The sequence below is a fragment of the Lepidochelys olivacea genome (genome assembly GCF_965140295.1).
Source record: "Lepidochelys olivacea isolate rLepOli2 genome assembly, chromosome: 13".
NCBI lineage: Eukaryota > Metazoa > Chordata > Testudines > Cheloniidae > Lepidochelys > Lepidochelys olivacea.
In genome coordinates, this window is record NC_140423.1 from 207,677 (window position 1) to 231,152 (window position 23,476).

At 46.6% G+C, this 23,476-nt stretch overlaps 1 protein-coding gene across 6 annotated transcripts in view; it reads right to left on the minus strand.

The window, feature by feature from the left end:
* Positions 1-23,476, minus strand: part of ZNFX1 (zinc finger NFX1-type containing 1) — a 37,303-nt gene that overhangs the window by 4,905 nt on the left and 8,922 nt on the right. For all 6 annotated transcript variants that reach the window (XM_084646269.1, XM_084646264.1, XM_084646268.1 and 3 more), the window contains 7 exons: positions 22,871-22,988; positions 21,143-21,393; positions 20,864-21,003; positions 20,470-20,624; positions 4,578-4,723; positions 4,095-4,205; positions 36-131 (listed from right to left, as the gene is read on the minus strand). In XM_084646269.1, the coding sequence (XP_084502395.1) occupies positions 36-131; positions 4,095-4,205; positions 4,578-4,723; positions 20,470-20,624; positions 20,864-21,003; positions 21,143-21,393; positions 22,871-22,988 (1,017 nt within the window). The remainder of the gene's footprint in view (positions 1-35; positions 132-4,094; positions 4,206-4,577; positions 4,724-20,469; positions 20,625-20,863; positions 21,004-21,142; positions 21,394-22,870; positions 22,989-23,476) is intronic.

Genomic DNA, 23,476 nt, shown 5'->3' on the forward strand with positions numbered 1-23,476 from the left:
AAAGAGAAATTGCTTGGTGCCTTCTGCAAACTCACCTTGATGTTTTCATACTTGAGAACAGAGGGATGATTCTCCAGCTCCTGGTATATGTGAGGAGTGAGGAGCTGGGCAATCTCAGGGCGCATGCGGTGCTGGAATACAGAAACAAAAGTTAAAGGAGGGCTAGGGTTAGCAGTAGCCAACATAAATGGGCAAATTTCTCACATGATGGAATGAACTGAACCATCCCTCCATTTCTGCTTCATCAGGGAAGACAATGACCAAATACGAGACAATGGTGCCGCAGAAATGGAAACTAACCCTCCCTCTGTCATCAATTCCAATCCAACCAGATGGAAATGACCAAATGTATCTTCATGAAGATATGGGACTATAAGTAAGTTTGTTGCTTTCAGTGCAGTTCCCAGTGGACAGGTTGTCCAGATCACAAAAGCCACCACCAGCATGACATCACTGTGACATTATATACCCCCTGTACCCACATATTCACTACTGTTATATGATTATACGTATTGTACAAAGTATGCCTTGTGAGATACCATTTTAAAAGTCACAATCTGTTAAATATTAATGTTACAATGTATCTTCATTGTATATGAAATTATGAGATGTTGCTATGTGTTTTGTGAGTCTGCTTCTCTCACCAGCTTCAGTTATGCAACAGGGAGAGAGCCCAAAAGCAGAAAGGCTGTATCAGAAGATGGAGTGCCTGTGTCTTGAACGGACACAGAAGCTGGTCTGCATGGATCTGACAGATCCCAGCGCTCTTCTCAGGGATTAAGCAAAACCTGTTTTTTTGTTTTGATTTTCAGATTGCTATGGGAGCAGGAATATAAGGCTGAGCTTCCTTTAGACTCCAAGACTCCAGCCAGGTAAATTCCTATTGTGACACTACACCCCATATTTGTCATAGTAATATTATGATATGATAATGACATAATTATGATGCATTTTGTAAAAGATGGGTCATGTAAGGGGACATTGGAAAAGTTATGATTTGCTGTATATGATTATCCTATTTGTATGCATGTATCATTTTTGTATCTAAAGTTATGAATATGGACTACCTGGGTGACACCCACTAGGCAAAATGCTTCCAGCCTAAACAGCTGGTTGTGAAGGGCCTATTCAGAATGGGCCATTAAGAAAAACAATAGGCTTTAGGGAGAAGCTTATCCCCCACCTGGTGAGCCTTCCTAAGAATGCTCTGGACAGCCTGTAAGTAATGGCTGCTATGACTCTGCAAGGGCATGTGACCAGAGCACATGACTCTGGACTCAATTTTGAGTACCTGTATTTTTCTACAAACTGGGCTGGGAACTGTTTATGGAACAACGGGTTCCCGCCATATGCTAAGGCTATATAAAACAGGGAGTGACATCATCTTTTGTTCTTCACTCTCCCACAACAACTCAACACCTAAGAAAAGCTCTGAAAAAAAAGGACTTGGAATGGAGGTGGGGATCCCAAGCTGCAAAGCAAGTGCAGCTTGTGCCTTGAGAATCTGCAAGCCTGCTTGTATCATCAGTAGGTCCCTACCAAATTCACAGTCCATTTTGGTCATAGATTTTAAAAATTGTAAATTTCATTATTTCAGATATTTAATCTGAAATTTCATGGTGTTGTAACTGTCGGGTCCAGACCCAACTCCGAGGCAGCAGCACAGAAGTAAGGGTGGCATGGTATGGGATTGCCACCCTTACTTCTGCGCTGCTGCTGCTGGTGAGACACCGCCTTCAGAGCTGGGCACCTGGCCAACAGCCACTGCTCTCCACCCACTCAGCTCTGAAGGCAGCGTAGAAGTAAAGGTGGCAATACTGCAACCCCCCCAACAGTAATCTTGCAACTCCCCCCACAACCCTTTTTTGGGTTAGGACCCCTAGTTTGAGAAACATTGGTCTCCCCTGTGAAATCTGTATAGCATAGGGTAAAAATACACAAAAGACCAGATTTCACAGTCCATGATGCATTTTTCACAGCCATGAATTTGGTAGGGCCCTAATCGTTAGTCAGGGTGAGAAACTGCTAATTCATATCCAATCTTTCTAGTATTTTAGGCTTAGTTTGTGGTTTTGTTTACAGTGGAGTCGCATCTTATGTAGGGGTTAAGTTCTAAAGTCAGCGCATAAGGCGAAAATCGTGTATAGTCAAAATTACCCTTGAAAATCCCTTAAATCACCCATAAAGTAAAGTATACTGTACATGGTTTTGTGTATACAACCCTCTACAGTAATATGTATACTGTATACAGTAATGTACAGTATATAATAAAGAGCACATATGCAAAATATAATTTTCCAGGACTGTATTTTTAATTACAGGGGGTCATCAGGGCTTGATGTTGATCTAGGAGACGTTGGTGACTGAGAGCTTGGGTGACAGAGAGCGAGTCGTAGACAAAGTGGTTGGCTCTGATTCAGCTCGAGAAGTTGCTTACGTAGGCTCATCTGCTGCTGGTTGTTTTTCCTTGAAAAACATGGTGATCAGCAACTGTCGCTGTTGTCTCTTGAGCTGCTCAAACATTTCTTGATATGGTCTCAAATCGTCCGTAATACTACGTGTGATTTTGAGGCTTCGTTCCATAGAGAGATCGAATTCAGAAATTAAATCATTCAAGTGTTTCGCTGCTTGGAACACTTCAGCAAATTGGGCTTGTCTTTCTGATTTTGAAGTGTAAGCGCAGTTCGGCATTTTTTTCCAGAAGAGCCCAGTCTCATCAGCATTAAAAACTTGTTCCGGAAGATAGCCCTTTTCTTCTATGATTTTCTTTAATTGTTCGGGGTAGGCTTTTGCTGCCTCTTCATTGGCAGATGCAGCTTCATTAGTAGTCTGCACGTTTTTGAGGTTGAAGTGGTTCCTAAAACTGTTAAGCCAACCTTGGCTGGCTTTGAACTCCTTCTCATCAGAAGGCTGTCCTCCTTCGGCGGGAGATTTGAACGCACAGAGGCTAAGAGCCTTTTCTCGCAATGTGTTGCCATCGATAGGCACACATTTACAGTTCATGTCTTCCAGCCATAAGTTTAATGCCTTTTCAGTCTTCACTAAAGTCTTAACTCGCACCTGGCTCGTCATCTTAGCAGTTATTGGAGCACTTGATGCCATGGCTTGACAAATTTCTCTCTCGAATCTTGATGGCACGGATGCTAGATTCATTGCGGCCATATGTACGCGCCACATTGGAGACCGACATATCATCTCTCAATAAGTCCAACACAGCCAGTTTTTCCTCCAACGTTGGAACAGATCGCTGTTTCTTCAGTTGAGCACCAGATGAAGTAGTTGGCTTGCGTTTAGGGGCCATTTTGTACAAAAAATATGTACAGTATCTTTAAACACTAGAATCACACTCAACGCGGCGAGATGCTCACACTATGAGAGGCACGTGGGAACTGACACAGACTGCGGGAACAGCAGATTCACATGTCCCATCTCACGCTCACTCCGGGGCATATGCTCATTGATGGAATGGTGGGCGGAATCGCCCAAACTATTTACAGGTATCTTGTTATTTTTCTTTTTTTTTTTGCTGAGCATGTATAGTTGAATTTGTGCAAGTTAAATGCGCGGATGATGCGACTCATCTGTATTTGCTAGGTAATCTGCTTTGATCTGTTTGCTATCACTTAAAATCTATCTTTTTGTAGTTAATAAACTTGTTTTATGTTTTAACCTAAACCGGTGTGCCTTTAAATGAAGTGTCTGGGGAAAAATCTCAGTTTGTTTACCACAAGTGTGCATATTCCTCTCACCATGGGGGGGCAGCAGCGCAATAATGAACTAACACTGTACAGATCCCTGTGTGGTGCAAGACGGTATAATTTTGGGTTTATACTATAGAGGGGGGAACAGGGAAATTGGCCGTTGTCTGCTGTTTGCAGTCAGGTAACCCAGTTCGGATGAGTGGTGCCACCTGCTGTAATGTTAGGTGATAACAGGGCCTGGGTGAGGCTGGTTGTGTCCCCAACCCAGCTGCGTGTCTTAGAGGAGCGCAGCAGTTCCCACAGTTCCCAGATTGCACTCCGGGGTAACAACCTGTCACACCTATATAATGGAAAATGAGTACAGCAAGCGGAGATTCTAGAGCTGCTCCTCACCTGATAATTCAAGCGGACAAAGGGGAAGCCGACTTTCACCAGCCGCTCAAAGAGAGACATCTCCAGGTTGAAGTTCTTGGCCAGGTCATACACATTAGCACTAGGCCGCAACTGGAAATGAAAGTGTTAGAGTCCAGCTGTTATGAGTTCTCCCTCCCATCCATCTGCAATGCTTTCCTCTCTCCACCACTGGAAGAACAGCAACAGGGTTTTTGAAGCAATGCCAAGTATTCGGGCCAGCTCAGCTACAACGAATCAGGCTTAGAAGTAAGTGAGGTTAAGTTACTGCCAGAGCTGCACAAGAGTTTTGTCCCCGGAAGCACACTGGGGGACTAAGGGGAGGCAGGGCCAGTGACTGCCACTGTGGATTTAGCTATATGGCAGGGGGAGGATGATAAACCTGTGGGACCCTCCTGCTTGGCATTTTGCTGTGCCCTATCTCTGTCTCTGTACAGTGGAGCAGGCCCCACACAGACACGTTACCTGCTGGTGGTCTCCAATGAGGATGAGGTGCTGACAGGCTTTGCTCAGAGTGGTGATGGTGTGAGCCTCCAGCACCTCTGCTGCTTCTTCCACTATGACAATTCGAGGCTCCACTTTCTGTAGGATCTGACGGTATTTAGCAGCACCTGGTGGGAAAGAGAAAGGCACCCTCAACAGAGCACAGCTTCCCCTACAGGCAGCAAGCTAGTGCCCAGGAACTCCAAGGCAGATATTTTAAGGGAGGGAGAGAACCTCCCCAGGTCTCAGTTCCCAGGAAGACACAAGGGGTTCTCTCCCACGCATCGCACATTCCAAAACTCATCCCCAAAGGGGCTTTGTAGCTGGCATCTTGGCCCATGCCCAGGAGGGCTCCTAAGGGTACAGGGAGTAGGTGGTGTGACCCAAAGACCTCTTGATGCTAACGGGCATAGAGATGCATAAAGGTTACAGAAGTCCCCTGGGTCTGGCATCTACATATTAGTTCACCAAAGAGTGTCATGTGAAGTCTCTACTGCCAGCCTGTGTTGCACTGGTTGTCATAATCTTTGCTAAATGTATCTGCAGATAATATGTAAAGGGGTGTGTGTGTGTTTGTGAGTGTGAGAGAGAGAGAGAGAAATTATGGTTTTAAAGCAGTGACGTGCCTTAAGACAGGTTCTACCAGACAGGAAGTAGGAGACACTTATCTCCCCGGCTGGCCATTGTATACTGGTAGTGGTAGATTAACGCTTGGAGCCCCCAGAAAAATCTCATGATGCCAGGACAGGATGATTTAGCTGCTGCACCCTCTGCTCTGCTGGCTGTGCTTGGGGCAAGGATTCTTGGATGCACCATTTGGGGGGGTGGGGGGAGTGGTCAGCCACTGAGTGCAGCTGGAGGGAGCAGCAGCAGCAGCCGTCACCTCTTCCTTTCCTGTTTGTTGTTTTCTTCGCTGCTGCCCATGGCTTCTTGCCACTGCTGGTGACAGGCTCCCCCAGTATCCTCCTGCACCTGGCCGGGCAGCCAGAGATAGGGGGCGAAGGAAGATAGGGAACACCATCTCCTGCTGCATCTCCTCCAGCCCCAAGCTGCACAGGAATGCCCACTCCTGGCTGAAGTCCTACTGCCCGAAACCCAAGCTGAGCCGCAAGGACACGGGCTGCAACCTGCAACACATCAGTGACCGGAAGAACATAGATGGGGGGAGAGGGGCGCCACCAGGATAGGGAGCTCCCCGCGGCTAGGGGAGCCAGGGAAATCCCCGCCACCTCAACCCACAGCGGCAGCTCCCAGGGAAATGCAACAGGGAGCCAAAGGTGGGGGGACAGACGACGACACTCTCTGCTGTCCTGGTCAAGAGGGGAAACATGGAAACCCCAAACCCTCCCTCCTGTGGGAGCCCCCATTGTTTCTTCCTTGCCTCTCAATGTTCAATCACTTCTCTCCCCTAGACATGACCTATTCTCTCCTCTTCTCTTCCAGTTTTTTTTTCCCGGTCTTATTTGGTGATTGCAAAGTATATGGTGAGACAGGCTTTGTTTGTGGGGGTTTTTTATGCCTCCGTCCACAGTGTCAAGGCCTTTGGATGCCACTATCACTGCATCTCACAATGCAGCATTATTTACCCCCATCCTAATATGTCATGATATAGCCCCATTTACCCCCACCTGAATCCCTAAGACCTTTGTCAAGCCCACCTCCCCATGCACATGGTTCACAGCCTTGGGATCTTAGTGTGGATTCTTGCACGTCCACTGTGATATGGCATTAATTTACCCCCTGCTCAGCTGATATGAGGCCTTCCATAGTACAGTTCTCCCATCTTAGCAGTGGATGAAAGACTATAGTGCTATTTACCCCAGACTGCACGATTAAGATCCTTGTGTGTATTTCCCCCCTCACCCAGCATGGACTGATGTGGCACTGTTTAAACTATGCCACAGCTTCCAGACACAACTCACTCAACTAGGTGTTTCACAAATGAATTGTGGCCCATACAAATTTACTTAACAAAGATAGGCAGTGGAATCAACTGTTTTCATGGGCTAATGGTCATCTGTTGCTGTGTGAATGCCAAAGCCAAGCCTGCAGGAGGGATAAAACAAAGGAAAAACCCAGATAGTTACAGAAGTAGGAGAAAGTTACTTTCAGTTTTAGTTACTTTTTTCCCTCCATTACACTGATATGGCATTCGTATAATGGAGTAATGAATGTTCTCTCTCTGCAGTATTATTGGAAAAACTACATTCTCATTAGCTTAGTAATGACCAAACATCCTGTTATGTGCTCTAACTAATCAGAACCTGGACTATCCTTAGAAGTGTGATTTAATGTATAAATATAAGCTAGTTTCCGGTTAGCTGAAATAGTTAGTCCTAAAACTTAACTGGCAAAATGTCAACTTTCTCAGGTTGGACATGAATTGCCGTTGGCAGAAGGCCTAGACAATCACTTTGGCACACATCAGATTCTTTCATAATTTTTTCATAGGTTTCAGAGTAACAGCCGTGTTAGTCTGTATTCGCAAAAAGAAAAGGAGTACTTGTGGCACCTTAGAGACTAACCAATTTATTTGAGCATGAGCTTTCGTGAGCTACAGCTCACTTCATCGGATGCATACTGTGGAAACGGCAGAATCATAGAATCATAGAATATCAGGGTTGGAAGGGACCCCAGAAGGTCATCTAGTCCAACCCCCTGCTCGAAGCAGGACCAATTCCCAGTTAAATCATCCCAGCCAGGGCTTTGTCAAGCCTGACCTTAAAAACCTCTAAGGAAGGAGATTCTACCACCTCCCTAGGTAACGCATTCCAGTGTTTCACCACCCGCTTAGTGAAAAAGTTTTTCCTAATATCCAATCTAAACCTCCCCCACTGCAACTTGAGACCATTACTCCTCGTTCTGTCACCTGCTACCATTGAGAACAGTCTAGAGCCATCCTCTTTGGAACCCCCTTTCAGGTAGTTGAAAGCAGCTATCAAATCCCCCCTTATTCTTCTCTTCTGCAGACTAAACAATCCCAGCTCCCTCAGCCTCTCCTCATAAGTCATGTGTTCCAGTCCCCTAATCATTTTTGTTGCCCTAACCACTCTCCTTACAGTCAGTTTGGATGAGCTATTGCCAGCAGGAGAGTGAGCTTGTGTGTGGGGTGGCGGAGGGTGAGAAAACCTGGATTTGTGCTGGAAATGGCCCAACTTGATGATCACTTTAGATAAGCTATTACCAGCAGGAGAGTGGGGTGGGAGGAGGTATTGTTTCATGGTCTCTATGTATATAATGTCTTCTGCCGTTTCCACAGTATGCATCCGATGAAGTGAGCTGTAGCTCACAAAAGCTCATGCTCAGATAAATTGGTTAGTCTCTAATTTTTTCATAGTTTATGTGATCAGTTGCAAACTTTGTTTTAAACCAGTTTGCACCATTGGTTGAAATGGTTGGGTTGCTTATATCCATTCCAATTAGGTGTGCACGCGCTGCATGCTCAGTCGTTGGAAAGTTTTTCCCCTAGCAGCACCCGTCAGGTCAGCTGTGGATCCCCCTGGAGCAGTGCATTCATGGAGCTCAATATAAGACCCTGCCGACCCAGCACTTCCTCAGTTCCTTATTGCCAGCTACTCCAACAGAGGGGAAGGCGGGTGGGTTTGGAATGTATATGAGCAACACATCTCGAGAAACAACAGTTACAGGAGGTGAGTAACCGTTTTTCCTTCTTCGAGTGATTGCTCATATCGTTCCAATTAGGTGACTCCCAAGCCTTACCTAGACGGTGGGGCCGGAGTTAAGAGAACACTGATTGCAGCACCACTCTTCCGAAAGTCGCATCATCTCTGGCGTGCCAGACAATGGCGTAGTGAGAAGTGAAGGTATGCACCGCGGACCAAGTTGCTGCCCTGCTGATTTCTTGGATTGGGACCTGGGCCAAGAACACCGCTGACGCGGCCCAGGCCCTCGTGGAGTGCGCAGTAAGAGCCAGGGCTCGTACATTGGCCAGCTCGTAGCATGTGCAGATGCACGACGTGATCCAGGATATTCTTGGAGATGAGACCAGGAGTCCTTTCCTCCGGTCTGCCACTGCTATGAATAACTGGTTTGACTTTCTGAATGGCTTAGTGCACTCAGTGTAGAAAGCTAGTGCTCGGCAAACATTGAGGAAATGAAGCCACTGCTCCCAGTTGCTGGCATGAGGCTTAGGGTAAAAGATGGGCAGGAAAATGTCTTGACTGATGTGGAAGTGCAATACCACCTTGGGAAGAAAGGCTGGATGTCACCTGAGTTGCACCTTATCCTTGTGGAAAACCATGTAAGGTGAATCAGAGGCGAGGGCCTTTAGCTCAGACACCCTCTTCGCAGACATAATGGCGACCAGGAACACTACCTTCCAAGACAGGTACAGGAGGGAGGAAGTTTCCAGTGATTCGAATGGGGGCCCCATGAGCCTGGAAAGGACCAGGTTAAGGTCCCACACAGGGACATGCTGCTGGATCTTGGGATGTAGGTGGTCCAAACCTTTAAGGAAGCAACCAACCATAGGGTTGGTGAAGACAGATGAACCAGACGCTCCTGGGTGGAAGGCCGAGATAGCAGTGAGGTGTACCCTTATGGAGGATGCCGCCAGGCCTTGCAGTTTCAGATGTAGGAGGTATTCCAAGATGAGAGGTATCGACGCCTGGAGGGGAGGTATGCGACGCTGGTCACACAAACACAAGAATCTCTTCCACTTTGCCAGATACGTGGCTCTAGTAGAGGGCTTCCTGCTACTGAGGAGGACTTCCCTTCCGTGCTCAGAGCACGGAAGTTCCATGGGGTTCAGCCATGAAGCTTCCAAGCCATGAGGTGGGGGGACCATAGGTTGGGGTGATGGGAGGCAACCGTGGTCCTGAGTGAGTAAGTCGGGGAGGAGAGGGAACATGACCAGTGCCTCCGACAGCTCCAGTAGTGTGGGGTTCCAGTGTTGTCAAGGCCACACTGGAGCTATCAGAATTACTTTTGCCCACTCCTTGTGGACCTTGAGCAGGAGGACCTCATGCACGAGAGGGAATGGGGGAAAAAGGCGTAGAGCAGGCAACCTCTCAGGATAGAAGGAAAGCATCCGTGAGGGAGCCTGGGCCGTGACCCTGGAAGGAGCAGAACATTGGGCACTTCCTGTTGTGCTGGGTGGCAAACACTTCCTATTTCCTTTGGAAAATGAGGTGTAGGACATCTGGCTAGATGGACCACTCGTGCATGCAGAAGGACCTGCTGAGGTGGTCCGCCAGAATGTTCTGAACTCCTGGTAGAAAGGATGCTTCCAGGTGAATGGAGTGGGCTATGCAGAACTCCTGCAGCTGGAGGGCCTCCCGGCATAGGAACGGGCTCCCCCTTGCTTGTTGATGTAAAACTTGGTGGTGGTGTTGTCCATTAGAACCGCTATACAATGGCTTTGCAGTCAGGCCTGAAAGGCCTGGCAAGCAAGGCGCACCACCCTCAGCTCCTTGATGTTGATATGTAGGGAGAGCTCATCCTGTGACCATAGGCCCTGTGTCTGGAGGTCCTGCAGATGTGCCCCCCCCGCCATCCCAGATCCAACGCATCTGTAACCAGGGACAAGGAAGTTTGAGTATTGTGGAAGGGGACTCCTCCGCACACCGCTTGGGGGTCGAGCCACCAGTGGAGGGACGTGAGGATCTGTCCTGGCACCGTGACTACTGAATTCAAGCTGTTGCGCCACAGGCGGTAGGCCGATGCAAGCCATGCCTGCAACGGTCTGAGCCACAGCCTGGCGGGCCGGGTCATGTAAGTGCAAGTAGCCATGTGGCCGAGGAGATTCGGGCACCCCCTTGCTGTTGTGGTTGGGAATTGCTGGGGGCTTTGAATTATGTCTGTGATTGCTCAGAATTGGGACTCCAGCAGAAGGGCTCGTGCCTGAACCAAGTCTAACACTGCCCCAATGAACTGTATTCTCTGGGTCGATTCCAAGGTCGACTTCCCCAAGGAGAGGAGGAGACCCAGCCACTCGAACGTGCACCTGACCAAACAGATTTGGAACTGCACCTGTGCCTTGGTGTGGCCCCTGAGCAGCCAGTCGTCAAGGTAGGGGTATACTTGCACCTGCTGGCGACAGAGGAAAGCAGCCACGACCGACATGCACTTGGTGAACACTTGGGGGCTGCTGAGAGGCCGAATGGTAGAGCAGTGAATTGGTAATGCTTGTTGTTGACCATGAAGCGTAGGAAGCGCTGTGTACTAGATGAATCGCTATGTGTAAGTATGCAAAAAGAAAAGGAGTACTTGTGGCACCTTAGAGGCTAACAAATTTATTTGAGCATAAGCTTTCATGAGCTACAGCTCGCTTCATTGGAATGCATCCGATGAAGCGAGCTGTAGCTCACGAAAGCTTATGCTCAAATAAATTTGTTAGTCTTTAAGGTGCCACAAGTACTCCTTTTCTTTTTGCGAATACAGACTAACATGGCTGCTACTCTGAAACCTACGTGTAAGTACGCATCCTTCATGTCGAGGGCGGCATACCAGTCTCCTGGATCCAGGGAGGGGATAATGGTCCCCAGGGAGACCAAGCGGCACTTCAACTTTACCATGAGTTTGTTGAGTCCTTGCAGGTCTAGAATGGGTCTGAGACCCCTGTTGGCCTTGGGGATTAGGAAGTATTGGGAGTAGAATCCCTTACCCCTAAGCTCCTGAGGAACCTCCTCAACCTCTCCCATGGCAAGGAGCGCCTGCACCTCCTGGATAAGGAGTTGCTCGCGAGAGGGGTCCCTGATGGACTTGGGCACGAAAGCCCTCCAGAGAAAAAAGCAGTCGGGATAGAGGATAAACCCCCCAGCCCAACTGCTAAGAACAAATACTAACTAACTAAAACGTATAAAGAACAGAGACAAAAACAAAGAGGCTACGGAAATGCAGTAGAACTTGCTCAGCAAGACACTACAGTTGCAACGACTGTCACTGGCAGTAAGAAGAAACTGAGGAGGCTCCGGGTCGGCAGGATCATACATTGAGCACAATGAAGACGCCACTCCAGGGGGCTCCACAGCCAACGCGATGGCTGCTGCTAGAGGAACAACTTTCCGAAGACTGTGCATACAGCGCATGCACATCTAATTGGAATCGATATAAGCAATCACTTGAAGAACTACTTAAAGTTCTTAATAATAGAGTAATTTTACCTCAGGTAAGAATTATTTCTTTTAATTAAGTTACTTTCTGGAATTGTGACTGTTGTCTTTCAGACACCTTTGCTTCCACAGAAGAACAACTGGACTGTAACAGGATCAATGGGTGGAAAAAAACGTTTAATGGTCAGGTTTAAGAAAATTGGTGGAGATGAAAGAATCACTTGTTGAACAGTGAATGACTGATTCTTGCAACAGCCATGTTGTCCAGATCAGCAGTGAATACCTTTGTGTAATGGTACAGATAGAAAATGAGTCTGGCTAGATATTATGTGGAAAAACTGAGCAATTAATTTAGGCATAATGAACTGGAATAGGATTTGCTTTATTAATGCAGTGTGTAAACACTGAATGGCATCTTTGTATTATTGGCTTTTGATACATTTGTGTTTTTAATGGGGAGTGGGGGCCCAAATGTTCTTTTGCCCAGGGCTCTAATAAACCTCTGTATACTGGGTGTCATACAATGAAGGTCTATTGACATAAGTCAAATGCTAATGAAGAGATTGCAGGAACTTCAAGAGAGGAAATTAACAGGAAGAGGTGAACGGGGGGGTCTGAGAGAGTGTACATACATACACACACACACACACACACCGGTTTACAAATGAAGAACGGACTGGTCTAATGTATCCAGGGGTGCAGAGAGACGCTCAGGCACCCTTCATCTAGGAAGAAAAGCAGCTGGCAGGCTTGGTTTTAGGAAAGGATGGTCTCAGCCATCCTGGTTGAAAAATACTGTGAGAAGGACGCCAGGTAAGCAGCACCTTCTTCGATAAGTAGGCATGTTAGTTAAATTTAGGCTCTAGAATGTGTGTATGATGTTGGATTGTATTTATCACTAACCTGAAAACGTATGGTGGAGCTCGTGTAGGCTAAAAGAGCACTTATGTTGACTATGGATGGTGGGGTTAAGGAAGCTGATGCCTGGCAGGCACAGACAAGGTTTCATCGTGTGAAGGGCAGGTGGTAGCTAGGTGCCCCACAACCCTAGGCGTCCCTGGGAAGCATTACAGATGTGCAACAAGTGTGGTCCTACGACCTTTGCTTCTACCATGTTCCTAACCGTCTCCTTCTGCAGGAACTACCCATTCAGATCATGGAGGAGAAAAGGTTTGTGGAATTCACATAACTGGAAAATTGGTTTAGAAGGGAACAGCTTGTTCAGGAAGGAAAATAAGGTAGGTTGTGTGGCTCAATATATCAAAGATATACACTTGCACGGAAGATGAGATAGAAGTGGGAGGTATACCTGCTGAAAGCCTCAGGGAAATCATAAAAGGGGTAAAAAAAACAAGGGTGATGTCAAGGTGGGTGTCTACTATAGACCACCTAACCAGGAAGAAGAAGTATATGAGGGTTGTGTGTGTTTGTTTTTTAAATAACAAAAAGGAAAATAATAGAGTAGGGCACAGATTATCCAACAAGTTCTTAGAATGCATTGGATACAATTTTTTATTACATAAAGTGGGGAAAGCAACTAAGAGAAGCTATTCTGGATTTGGTCCTGACAAACAGGGAGGAACTAGTTGGAAGGCAGCTTGGGTGAAAATGGTCATTAACCACTGGAACAATTTACAAAGCATCATAGTGGATTCTCCATCACCTGCAATTTTTAGATCAAGATTGGATGTTTCCTAAAAGCTCTGCTCTAGCAGTTATTTTGGGGAAGTTCTCAGGCCTGTGCTATACAAGAGGTCAGACTACAAGATCACAGTGGTCCCTTCTGGCCTGGGAATCTATGAATCCTTCTTGAATTGTGGACACTAGAACTGGACACAGTATTCCAGCAGCAGTTGCACCTGTGCCAAATGCAGAATTAATATTAAACTACTAACTCCTACTTGATGTTTTCTTGTTTATACATCCAAGGAACGCATTAGCCCTTTTGGCCACAATTGCACTTGCAAGCTCATGTTCAGCTGATGACCCATCATGACCCTTAAGTCTTTTTCAGAGAAACTGCTTCCCAGATAATCTCATTCCAATCTTGCAAGCGTAGCCTGCGTTCTTTGTTCAGATACATGTGTCCTTACATTTGCCTGTATTAAAACACTGTTTCCTTGCACCCAGTTTACCACACGATCCAGATCACTTTATATGAGTGACCTGTACTCTTCATTATTTACCACTCCCCAATTTCTGGGTAATCTGCCAACTTGATCGGTGATGATTTTATGTCATCCCCCCCCCAGATCACTGATAAAAATGTTCAATATTGTAGAGCCAAGAACGGATCCCTAAGGAACCCCATTAGAAACACATCCATTCATGGATTATTCCCCATTTACAGTTACCTTTTGAGACCTTTCAGACAGTTTTTAATCTATTTATTGCATGCCATGCTAATTTTGTATCAGTCTAGTTTTCTAATCAAACGTTGTGTGGAACCAAGTCACATGCCTTACGGAATTCTAAGTATATTGCACAAACGCTATTACTTTTATCAACCACACATGTAATCTCAAAACACATATCAAGTTAGTTTGATAGGATCTATCTTCCACAAACCTCCACTGATTAATCAAGAATTAAAGGCAAGTAATTAATGCCAATCACGTCCCATATCAGCCCAAGCCCCTATTACCCAGATCGTCCTATGTACTCTACAAAGAAGCTAATGTTGTGCCAATATTTTAAGTCTACCGGAACGTCCTCAGTGTTCCAAGATTTATTGAAAAACAACTTTAATGGTCCAGTGAGCTCCTCAGCCATCTCTTTTAAAATTCATGAATGCAAGTTATCCAGACCTGCTGATTTAAAAATGTCTAACTTTAGTAGCTGCTATTTACCATCCTCCTGGACTTACTGTTGGAATGCAAAGTATTTCATCATCACGACATCTGTTTTTTCCCCTAAATACAGAATATTTATTCAGCTTGTAGCCAAGAATAAAGTATATTTAGGATATAGAGGTGAAATCTAAGTATTAATTAATGCTCTAACACAGGACCTACAGGCCTCAGGCCTATAAGATGTTCAGCTGAGCCACACAAGGCTTTAGACCTGAAACAGGTTGGCATGACTAGCTGACTGAAAGATAACCATGTATCAGTAAAGTATAAGATTACAATAATAGATGTGTTAAGTGCAGATGTTCCAGAAACTATGTAGCAATAGACAGCAAAATGTACTGCAAGTGCCAGTTAATGCCTGATAGTAACATTTTGAGGAATTCTGTAAAAACCTCAAGTTGCTATGGTAACTCATTGACATAGTGTCAGAGTCCCTGTGCGATGCTCTGGAACTACTCCCCATGAAGCCAGTCAGGACTCTGGGGAAGTCTCCTCTCTGGGAGCAGCCTGTCTGCAGGACACACAGCTCACAAAGCTTCCACCTTCCTGGGTCTGACCTCGGAGCATTCAGCATCCTCTGCCCCTCCATGTGCTTTCCACAGTGAGTCCGCTCAGGCGGGCTCCTGGGGAAGCCAGAGGGTCCTGACCCCCAACTCCTCAGTCAGACGGGACTCTCAGCCAGCCAGTAAAACAGAGGTTTATTAGACGACAGGAACAGGGTCTAACACAGAGCTTGTAGGTGCAGAGAACCGGACCCCTCAGCTGGGTCCATTTTGGGGGGCAGTGAGCCAGACAACCACATCTGCCCTTCACTCCACATCTCCAGCCAGCCCCAAACTGGAACTCCCTCGAGCCCCTCCTCCTCCTCCGGGTTTTGTCCCTTTCCCAGGCCAGGAGGTCACCGGATTCCTTTGTTCTCCAACCCTTTAGCTCTCACCTTGAAGGGGGGAAGGGCCCAGGCCATCAGTTGTTAGGAAACAGGGTGTCGGCCATTCTCTGTGTCCACACACCTGCCCTCTAGGGCTCTGCACTGATCATACACCCTTACCCCACCACCTAGATACTTAAGAACTGCGTAGGGGAAACTGAGGCACCCCCACACTATTCAGAGGAAACATTAAGAACAGTCCCACTTCGTCACACATAGACGTTAATGAAATAAGAGGAGCTAAGGGGATAGCCCATGAGAAGTGGAGCACCCCTAAAATAACAGGGTGTGGAAGTACGGATAAGAAAAACCGGTCCGGCGCGCCAGCGGCTTTCCCTGAACAAGTGGCAGACCGGCTTTGAGAACCACTGGTCTAAGATTATCCAATCACCAATCCATCACTAAGGCTACAAATACTCCTGCCTTTTTTACATTGATAATTCTACCATTTCCATTTGGTAATGGCCCAATACATTTTATTCATAATGTACTTAATCTCTTCCTTGTCCTTACTCTGGTGGCTATAGATGTCTCAATGTGTCCTTTTGCTTCCTTTATCAGTTTTTTACAATTCCTAGCTTCTGGTTTATCATCTATTTTTCCTTTCTTCCAGTTGTATTTAAAGATTTATAGCTGCCTTCATTTCCCCTCTAAAAAAGCCAGATTAAAAAAAAATCAATCAGTATGGCATTCTGTCTTATTGTGGCCTTTTGTGCATCCAGTAAAGTGTTCTTAAACAATTCCCAATCATCATTCACATTTTTCTGCTTAAATTCTCCAATTATTTTCAGCTTTGTGAAATTGGCACTTTTAAAGCACCACATTTTTATTATTGGTTTAGACTTTATTCTGTTTCCATATAACAAATGTGATCAAATTACAATCACTTGTTGTGACAAAGAGGGAATTTTTCGCAATATTTTGGATGAATATTGTGTGTGTGTGTCTGTCTTAGCTTCCCCTATATCCTGCATGGTTAACTAGGTAGGGGGAAAAGGTTGTTTATTCTTTGTAGAGATCCAGGTATGACTGGCACCTGGCTGTCTGGGTCCCAGGTCCCTTGCCCTGGAGTGTCCCAGAAGACAATGGACCACACGTTTGGTACCCAACAGCTAATGACCGTGGAGGAAGCCAGCCAGTTTTAACCAGCTGGAGAACAAAGAGCTAAGGAAGACAGACAAGTAAAAACCTCCTCACCTGGGAACGGAACAAAGAATTAAGGAGGCTCAGGTGGGGCTGCTGGAAGCAGGAGTCTCTTCTGGACTGAGGCAAAGAGAGCTTGGGGCTCTGGACAGACCCAGATGGACTTGGTTATAACTTTTCTGTTCTGTATGCTAACCTAAGGACTTTCTACGCTTTGTTCTAGAAATCTAATAAAGTCTGTTTTTACACCGCTGACTGAGTCACTCCCGATTAAGTTGGGGGTTGCATTGCTCTTTTTGGGTGTGTAAGTCTTGCCCAGGTATCCAGTTCACGTGGACTCACTGAGGGGGACCTCATGGCATGAAGCAGAGGTGCTGAAGGCTCCAAGGTTTGGTCCCAAGAGGCGGTGAAGCTAAGGGGGTTACGGGGTTAACACACTGTAAGGGTCCTCCCAGATACTGTTCCAGAGCACCGGACCTGTGGATCTATGACATTAGTACATAACTACAACGTTAAGCGAGGAGTTAATGTTCCTGAAAAATGTGACTAAGTGAAACAATATTAAGTGAATTCAATTTCCCCATAAGAATTAATGTAAATGGGGGGGGGGGGTTAGGTTCCAGGTAAATTTTTTTCACCAGACCAAAAAAAAAAAACACACACACACACACACACACACACACACAGTAAGTTTTAAACAATTTAATACTGTACACAGCAATGATGATTGTGAAGCTTTGGTTGAGGTGGTGAAGTTAGAAGGTGAAAGAAGATGGGATATTTCCTAGGGAATGCCTTATTGCTAAATGATGAACTCGCATTCAGCTGAGCCCTCAAGGGTTAGGCAGCATGAATGGAGGGAGGGGAGACAGCATGGCAGACAGAGACACACCGTGTGTGTTGCGCACTGCCCCTTTAAGTATGCGGACACCACATTCTAAGTACATTGCCTTTAAAAACATCAGGAAGTTGAGACAGCAGCTGTGGCCAGCTTTCTCCATCCTGAGCGCTGATGTGTCTCCCCCCTGCTCTATATGGAGAAGGGATAAGCGGGGGGCAGGAGTAGGAGGGAGGGGGACACCCTGACATTAGTCCCCCTCTTCCTCCCTCCCTTGCACAGCAAGCAGGAGCGCCCAGGAGCAGCTCCAAGGCAGAGGGCAGGAGCAGCACATGGCAGACAGGGGAGGGACAGCTGAACTGCTGGCAATTGGTAGCCTGTTGGGCAGCTGCTGCACAGGGAACTTAGGGGAACTGCTGGTCCACCCTCGTTCCAAGCCCCCACCAGCTAGCTGCAATGGGCTGCTCTTCCTGCAAGCAGCGGACAAAGCAGGCAGTTGCCAAACAACGTTCGTTTAAAGTATAACATGTTCCCTAATTCAGTGGTCTCCAAACTTTTTGGCTCGCACTCCGCAGGGTGAAGACCAGAAGACCTGCCGCAGGCGCACCACCGGAGGGGAACACCAGCCGTGGATGTGCAGAGCTGCTACCGAAGAACAAAAACGGCGGAGTGCTGTCTGGCAGCAATCCTGCTGCCGCGGACCCCCGGGATCATCTCGTGCACCCCAGTTTGGAGACCACTGCCCTAATTGATCAGCAACGTAACATAACGAAACAACGTTAACCGGGACAACTTTAAGTGAGGAGTTACTGTACCTAAACTACCGTGCATTTTTAGTTCTGTGATCAATTCCTCTTTATCTGTCAAAAGACGACCCATTACAAAATTCCCTCACGTTGGCTGCAACACTGAGTTAGGAAATTATCTATAAAATATTTAGTAATTCCAAAGATATTTTAGTACTGGCAGCATGAAACCTCCAGCATATGTCACTCACTTAGATTGAAGTCCCCCATAATCAAGAGGAGTTTTTTTCCCCTACACTTACGTATAAGGGCTTATACAGCTGATCATCCTGTTCCCTAGTGTGATTTGGTGGTCTACAGCAGACACCAGATAATGGATAAAGCATAAGACGGGGTACTAAGACATTGATGCATATGCATTCAAGATCATTTTCCAAGACGTCAGTGACTCTGAAATAGGTAATGTGATAGATTGCTACTCCCACTCCCCTTTTTCCTCACTCAGTCCCTCCTAATAAGTTATAACCATTGATTTGAACATTTCAATCACACAAATCATCCCACCAAATATAAACCATGTTGAATTTTTGCTAATAAATGAGCAATTCTAATTCCTTGTTTGTTACTCAGACACCCAGCATTGTTGTATGAGCAATTAAATAAATTGCTCTCTTCACATCCTTTGGTTTCTTGATTAATTTTGTTCTCATCATAATTTTGTGCTGAATGAGTGCTCATTTGGCCCTTCTTTTCACCTTCCCCTTTTGTTTAGTTTAACAACAGATGCCTGACTACTCTGGCTCCTCTTCTACTGAGATGGAGGCCATTCAAATCCAAACTGTACAGTCCCCTCTCCCCAAAGAAGGTGGACCAATATTCCACAAAACGAAATTTATCTACATTCCACCACTTACCTAGCTAGCAGTTCACTTCCAGCATCTTCAGTCTTCCTTCACTCATGGAACAGGAAGGATCACCAGGATCACTTGGACATTTTTCTCCTTCAGCACCCTTCTGAGTTCCCTGAAGTCATTCATAATCTATGAGATATCCTACAATGCAGTGTCATTAGTACTGACGTGCACCATCACCAGAGGATTCATCCCCATCGACTTTAAAAGCCTATCTAATCGAAAGTGATGTCTAGCGTCTCGGTTCCAGGAAAACAGCACACCATCCTGTCATCATCTGTCCCTTGCAGAACGTTCTATTCATTCTTCTTAGGATGGAATCCCCAGCAAGGCTTGTCTGTCTTCCTTGGACAGTTGAACACCTTTGTCAGCATGCTAGATTTTTCTTGCAAGTTGGGCTGAGCAGCCATCCATGGGTATGTCTCTCTGTTGAATTTGACCAGGTGGAGCTTCAGAGATATTTTCAGCAGTTTCCACACAGAATTCTGGTATAATTTGGAAACCTCTAGCTTTGTGGAATTCATCCTGGTCATCATCATTCCGATGGTCAAAGCCTGCCTGTCTTTGTCTGCCTCATCATCTGCATTCCGTGGTTATGAATTACCAAAGCCTCCTCAGATTCCTTGGTGGCCAGCTCCTTTCTTCACTAAATCTGCATCAGCAATGGAACTTTTCAGTCTCTCTGATGCCGTGTAACGTCTGCACTTGCCCTTCCAATCCAAGAGACCATTCTTCCAACACAGCCACCAACTTCCAGGTCATACACAAAGTCCCTTCTGACTTTGGGCAGGAAAGAAAACATGGCATATCTGGTGCAGGTCACAGCTGTTCCATTGAAGGTCATCACATAATCAAGAGTCGGGCTTTCCTTTTACGTACAGTCCCTCACACTCCCTGGCCAAACGCACTCTGAAGCTCTCCTGTTAGCAGCTCACACATTTGTCAAGCAACTGACTTTTATCCTGCTCAGCTCCACCACCTACCAGCAAGAAGCAACGAGTCACTCAGTCTTCGGGGGGGGGGGGGGGGGGGGAGGAAGGAGACGACGACTGATCAAAGGTCAAAGCTACATGGCCCTTACCAAGACACCAACAAACAGATCTGTCTGAGCTGCTAATTCAGGGGCCCATGGCCCAGCTACACAACGCAGAGAAAAAACTTACAGATGAGCTCAGTGCATCAGCTCTCCAAGGCCCACTATCCCCAAGCACAGAGTCCACTGCTTCAACCTCCAAAACTCTCCCGTTAGCTGCCCCGGTTCATGACTCCACACACACATACCCAACCCCCCACCTACTGATTCTGCAGATGGAGTCCACTGGGAGCTGTGTCCCTCCACTGACCTAGGATGCAGTGCTGGTTTGTTCCCCAAATGCCACTCACCTGTAGTCGTCATCCCTACAACCAGGGCCTCCTTGAGAATGCAGAGATCCTCCTGCAGCCTCAGTTCCGCCAACCTCTCTGCTGCCACCTGGTACTGCTGCTCATGCTGCAGGATCTTTCGTCGAATCTCCCCCTGGTACATCTGTAGCCAGCGCCTGGAGAAGGGCATGATCACCAAGTGAGAGGAAGGATGGTCCAGTGCTTAAGACGCTAACCTAGGACTCAGACCTAGATTCCAGACTGTGATCTTGGGCAAGCCATTTAGTATTAGTGCCTTACTTCCCCATCTGAAAATAGTGGAGGCCAGATGAGTACTTTACATAAATAGGGGAGCAAGCAAACTGGGGGCAATCTCTGGGCATCGCCTGCCCAACACATCCAAGAGCACTGTTACCTGTACAGCCTCCAGCGGGAGCTGAGGTCCAGCTGCCACAAGTCCTCGATAGCCCTTGCCTCTGCCTCAGTCATTACATTCAGTTTACGGAGCTCAGCCCTCATCTTCTGCTTCATTTTTCTCCTCTGAGCTGGTTGCATCTGCAGGAAGAACTCCCATCAAGCAGTTACACTTACAGTTCTCAGCACCAGTATTCCCCCATCACTCCCTCCCTATCCAGATAAAGCAAAAGCAAGAGAGTGAAAAAACAAGCCTCCCAGTCCCAGTGAATGTGTTTACCTCCCACTCCACGGCTTCCTGCTGTGGTTGGGCTGCCCCTTGACCCTGCTTTTCCAGCTTCATGGCCAGCAGCATATTTGCCAGCTCCATGACGGCACCATTCTCATCCTCCCTCCTCTGCTGAGGCCTGGCTGTCTCCTCTTCCTCAATCACTCGGTCTGCCTGAATCAGGTCGGCCTCCTCTGGGATCTCCAGCAGTTGTTCCCCCTCCTCCTCCCCCTCCTGCTCCTCCTCTCCATCCTGCTGGCCACCTAGAAGACAGTAAATCAGCCATACGTGGAGGCATCAGTGACAGCAATGCAGCTAAAGGGAGGAGAGAGGGACACTGCAGTAGGAGGAGAATGCAACAGTGGAGAGGGGCATGCTGGGATTTTAATTAGCCATGGTACTTTTCAAACACTATCATCTCCCCTCCCTTCCCCTTCAATATCATGCACTTTTCAATATCTGCTCGACCACAGCTCCCCCTCACCAGGCACCTCCGGGCTTACACATTCACACCTCTACCACAGGCCTCATGCATGGTGCGATGGGTTGGGTCACAGAGACCCCCCTTGGGACGATCACCTGGTGTGCCGAGACTACCTCTGAGCCCATTTTCCCTGCCAGCTTGGAACTCCAGAACCCTGTCTTATTGAGCCAGACATGCCAGTCTGCTTCAAGTCAGACCCAAGGTCTGAACCATGTGCCCCAAAGCTGCCGACTTAACTGAAAACAGTTTAAGAAGTGTTCCTGTCTCTAGCACCCCGACACCCAGCTCCCAATGGGATCCAAACCCCAAATAAATCCGTTTTACTTTATATAGAGCTTATACCGGATAAACTCAAATTGTCCGCCCTCTAAAACACAGAGAGAGAGAGAGGCACAGCTGTTTGCTCCCCCAGGTACTAATTACTTACTTTGGGTTCAATAATAAGCAAAAGTGATTTTATTAAGTATAAAAAGTAGGATTTAAGTGGTTCCCAAGTAATAACAGACAGAATAAAGTTACCAAGCAAAATAAAACAAAAACACGCAAGTCTAAGCCTAATGCATTAAGAAACTGAATACAGGTAAATCTCACCCTTAAAATGTTCCAGTAAGCTTCTATCACAGACTAGACTCCTTTCTAGTCTGAGCCCAATCCTTTCCCCTGGTACAGTCCTTGTTTCAGCTCAGGTGGTAGCCTGGGGAATTTTCAGGACTGCAGCCCCCTTTGTTCTGTTCCACCCCCTTATATAGCTTTGGCACAAGGTGGGAATCTTTTGTCTCTGGGTCCCCACCCCACCTTCTAAATGGAAAAGCACCAGATTAAAGATGGATTCCAGTACCAGGTGACATGGTCACATGTCCCGTGAGACCCCCCCAAACCTTCATGCTTCCTGGTCTGACTCACAGGAAGGCTTGCAAGCAAACAGAGCCATTTACAACCAATTGTCCTAGTTGATGGGAGCCATCAAGATTCCAAACCACCATTAATGGCCCACACTTCGCATAATTACAATAGGACCTCAGTTATATTTCATCTTTCTAGTTTCAGATAGAAGAATGAAACATTTATACAAATAGGATGACCACGCTCAGTAGATTATAAGGTTTGTAATGATACCTTACAAGAGACCTTTTGCATGAAGCATATTCCAGTTACATTATATTCACACTCATTTTTCATAAAATCATATGGAGTGCAACGTCACACATGGATATACTCTTGTCTTCACACACCTAAAGGAGGTGTGAGCCTCTTACCTGCATTCTCAGCCACTAGGTTCTCTGCACCATTCTGGGTGAAGGCAGTAACACCAAGGCCCAACCACTCCAGAATCATAGAGTTCCTTGAACCCTTGTAGCAAAACCACTCATCATCCTAGTGCAATGAGACATAAATCAGCAAGCCTGTTCAGCTCAGAGCAGCAGTTTGAAGCCAAACTATCATACACTCTTCTTCTATATACACATATATATACACACACATACAGGCAGCTTAACTAGGGCCAGACCCAAATCTGTCAGCAACACTCTTGCTTGCTGCCTCAGTGCAGCAGAGGGGAAGTCCGTGGCAGCTTCAGGTACCTTCAGAAATTAGGATTTTTACTGAATTTAATGTAGGACAATATCCCTTCATTATTGGTGTTTTTATACTGATAATAAAGGGAATATCAGCTTGAAATCTAGGCAGTTTCAAAGAGTGAGCTGAAAGCAGTTTCTGGTCCTACATCAGCCCTATATCTCCCCCACCTCTTTACCCTAAGATCACTGCCATTTTTTATGGGTTAGCAGTCATACTCTACTTAAATAACTCCTCTCTTCCCTCTGGCTATATGAGACCCACAGAGGAAACAGACTCCATGGGGA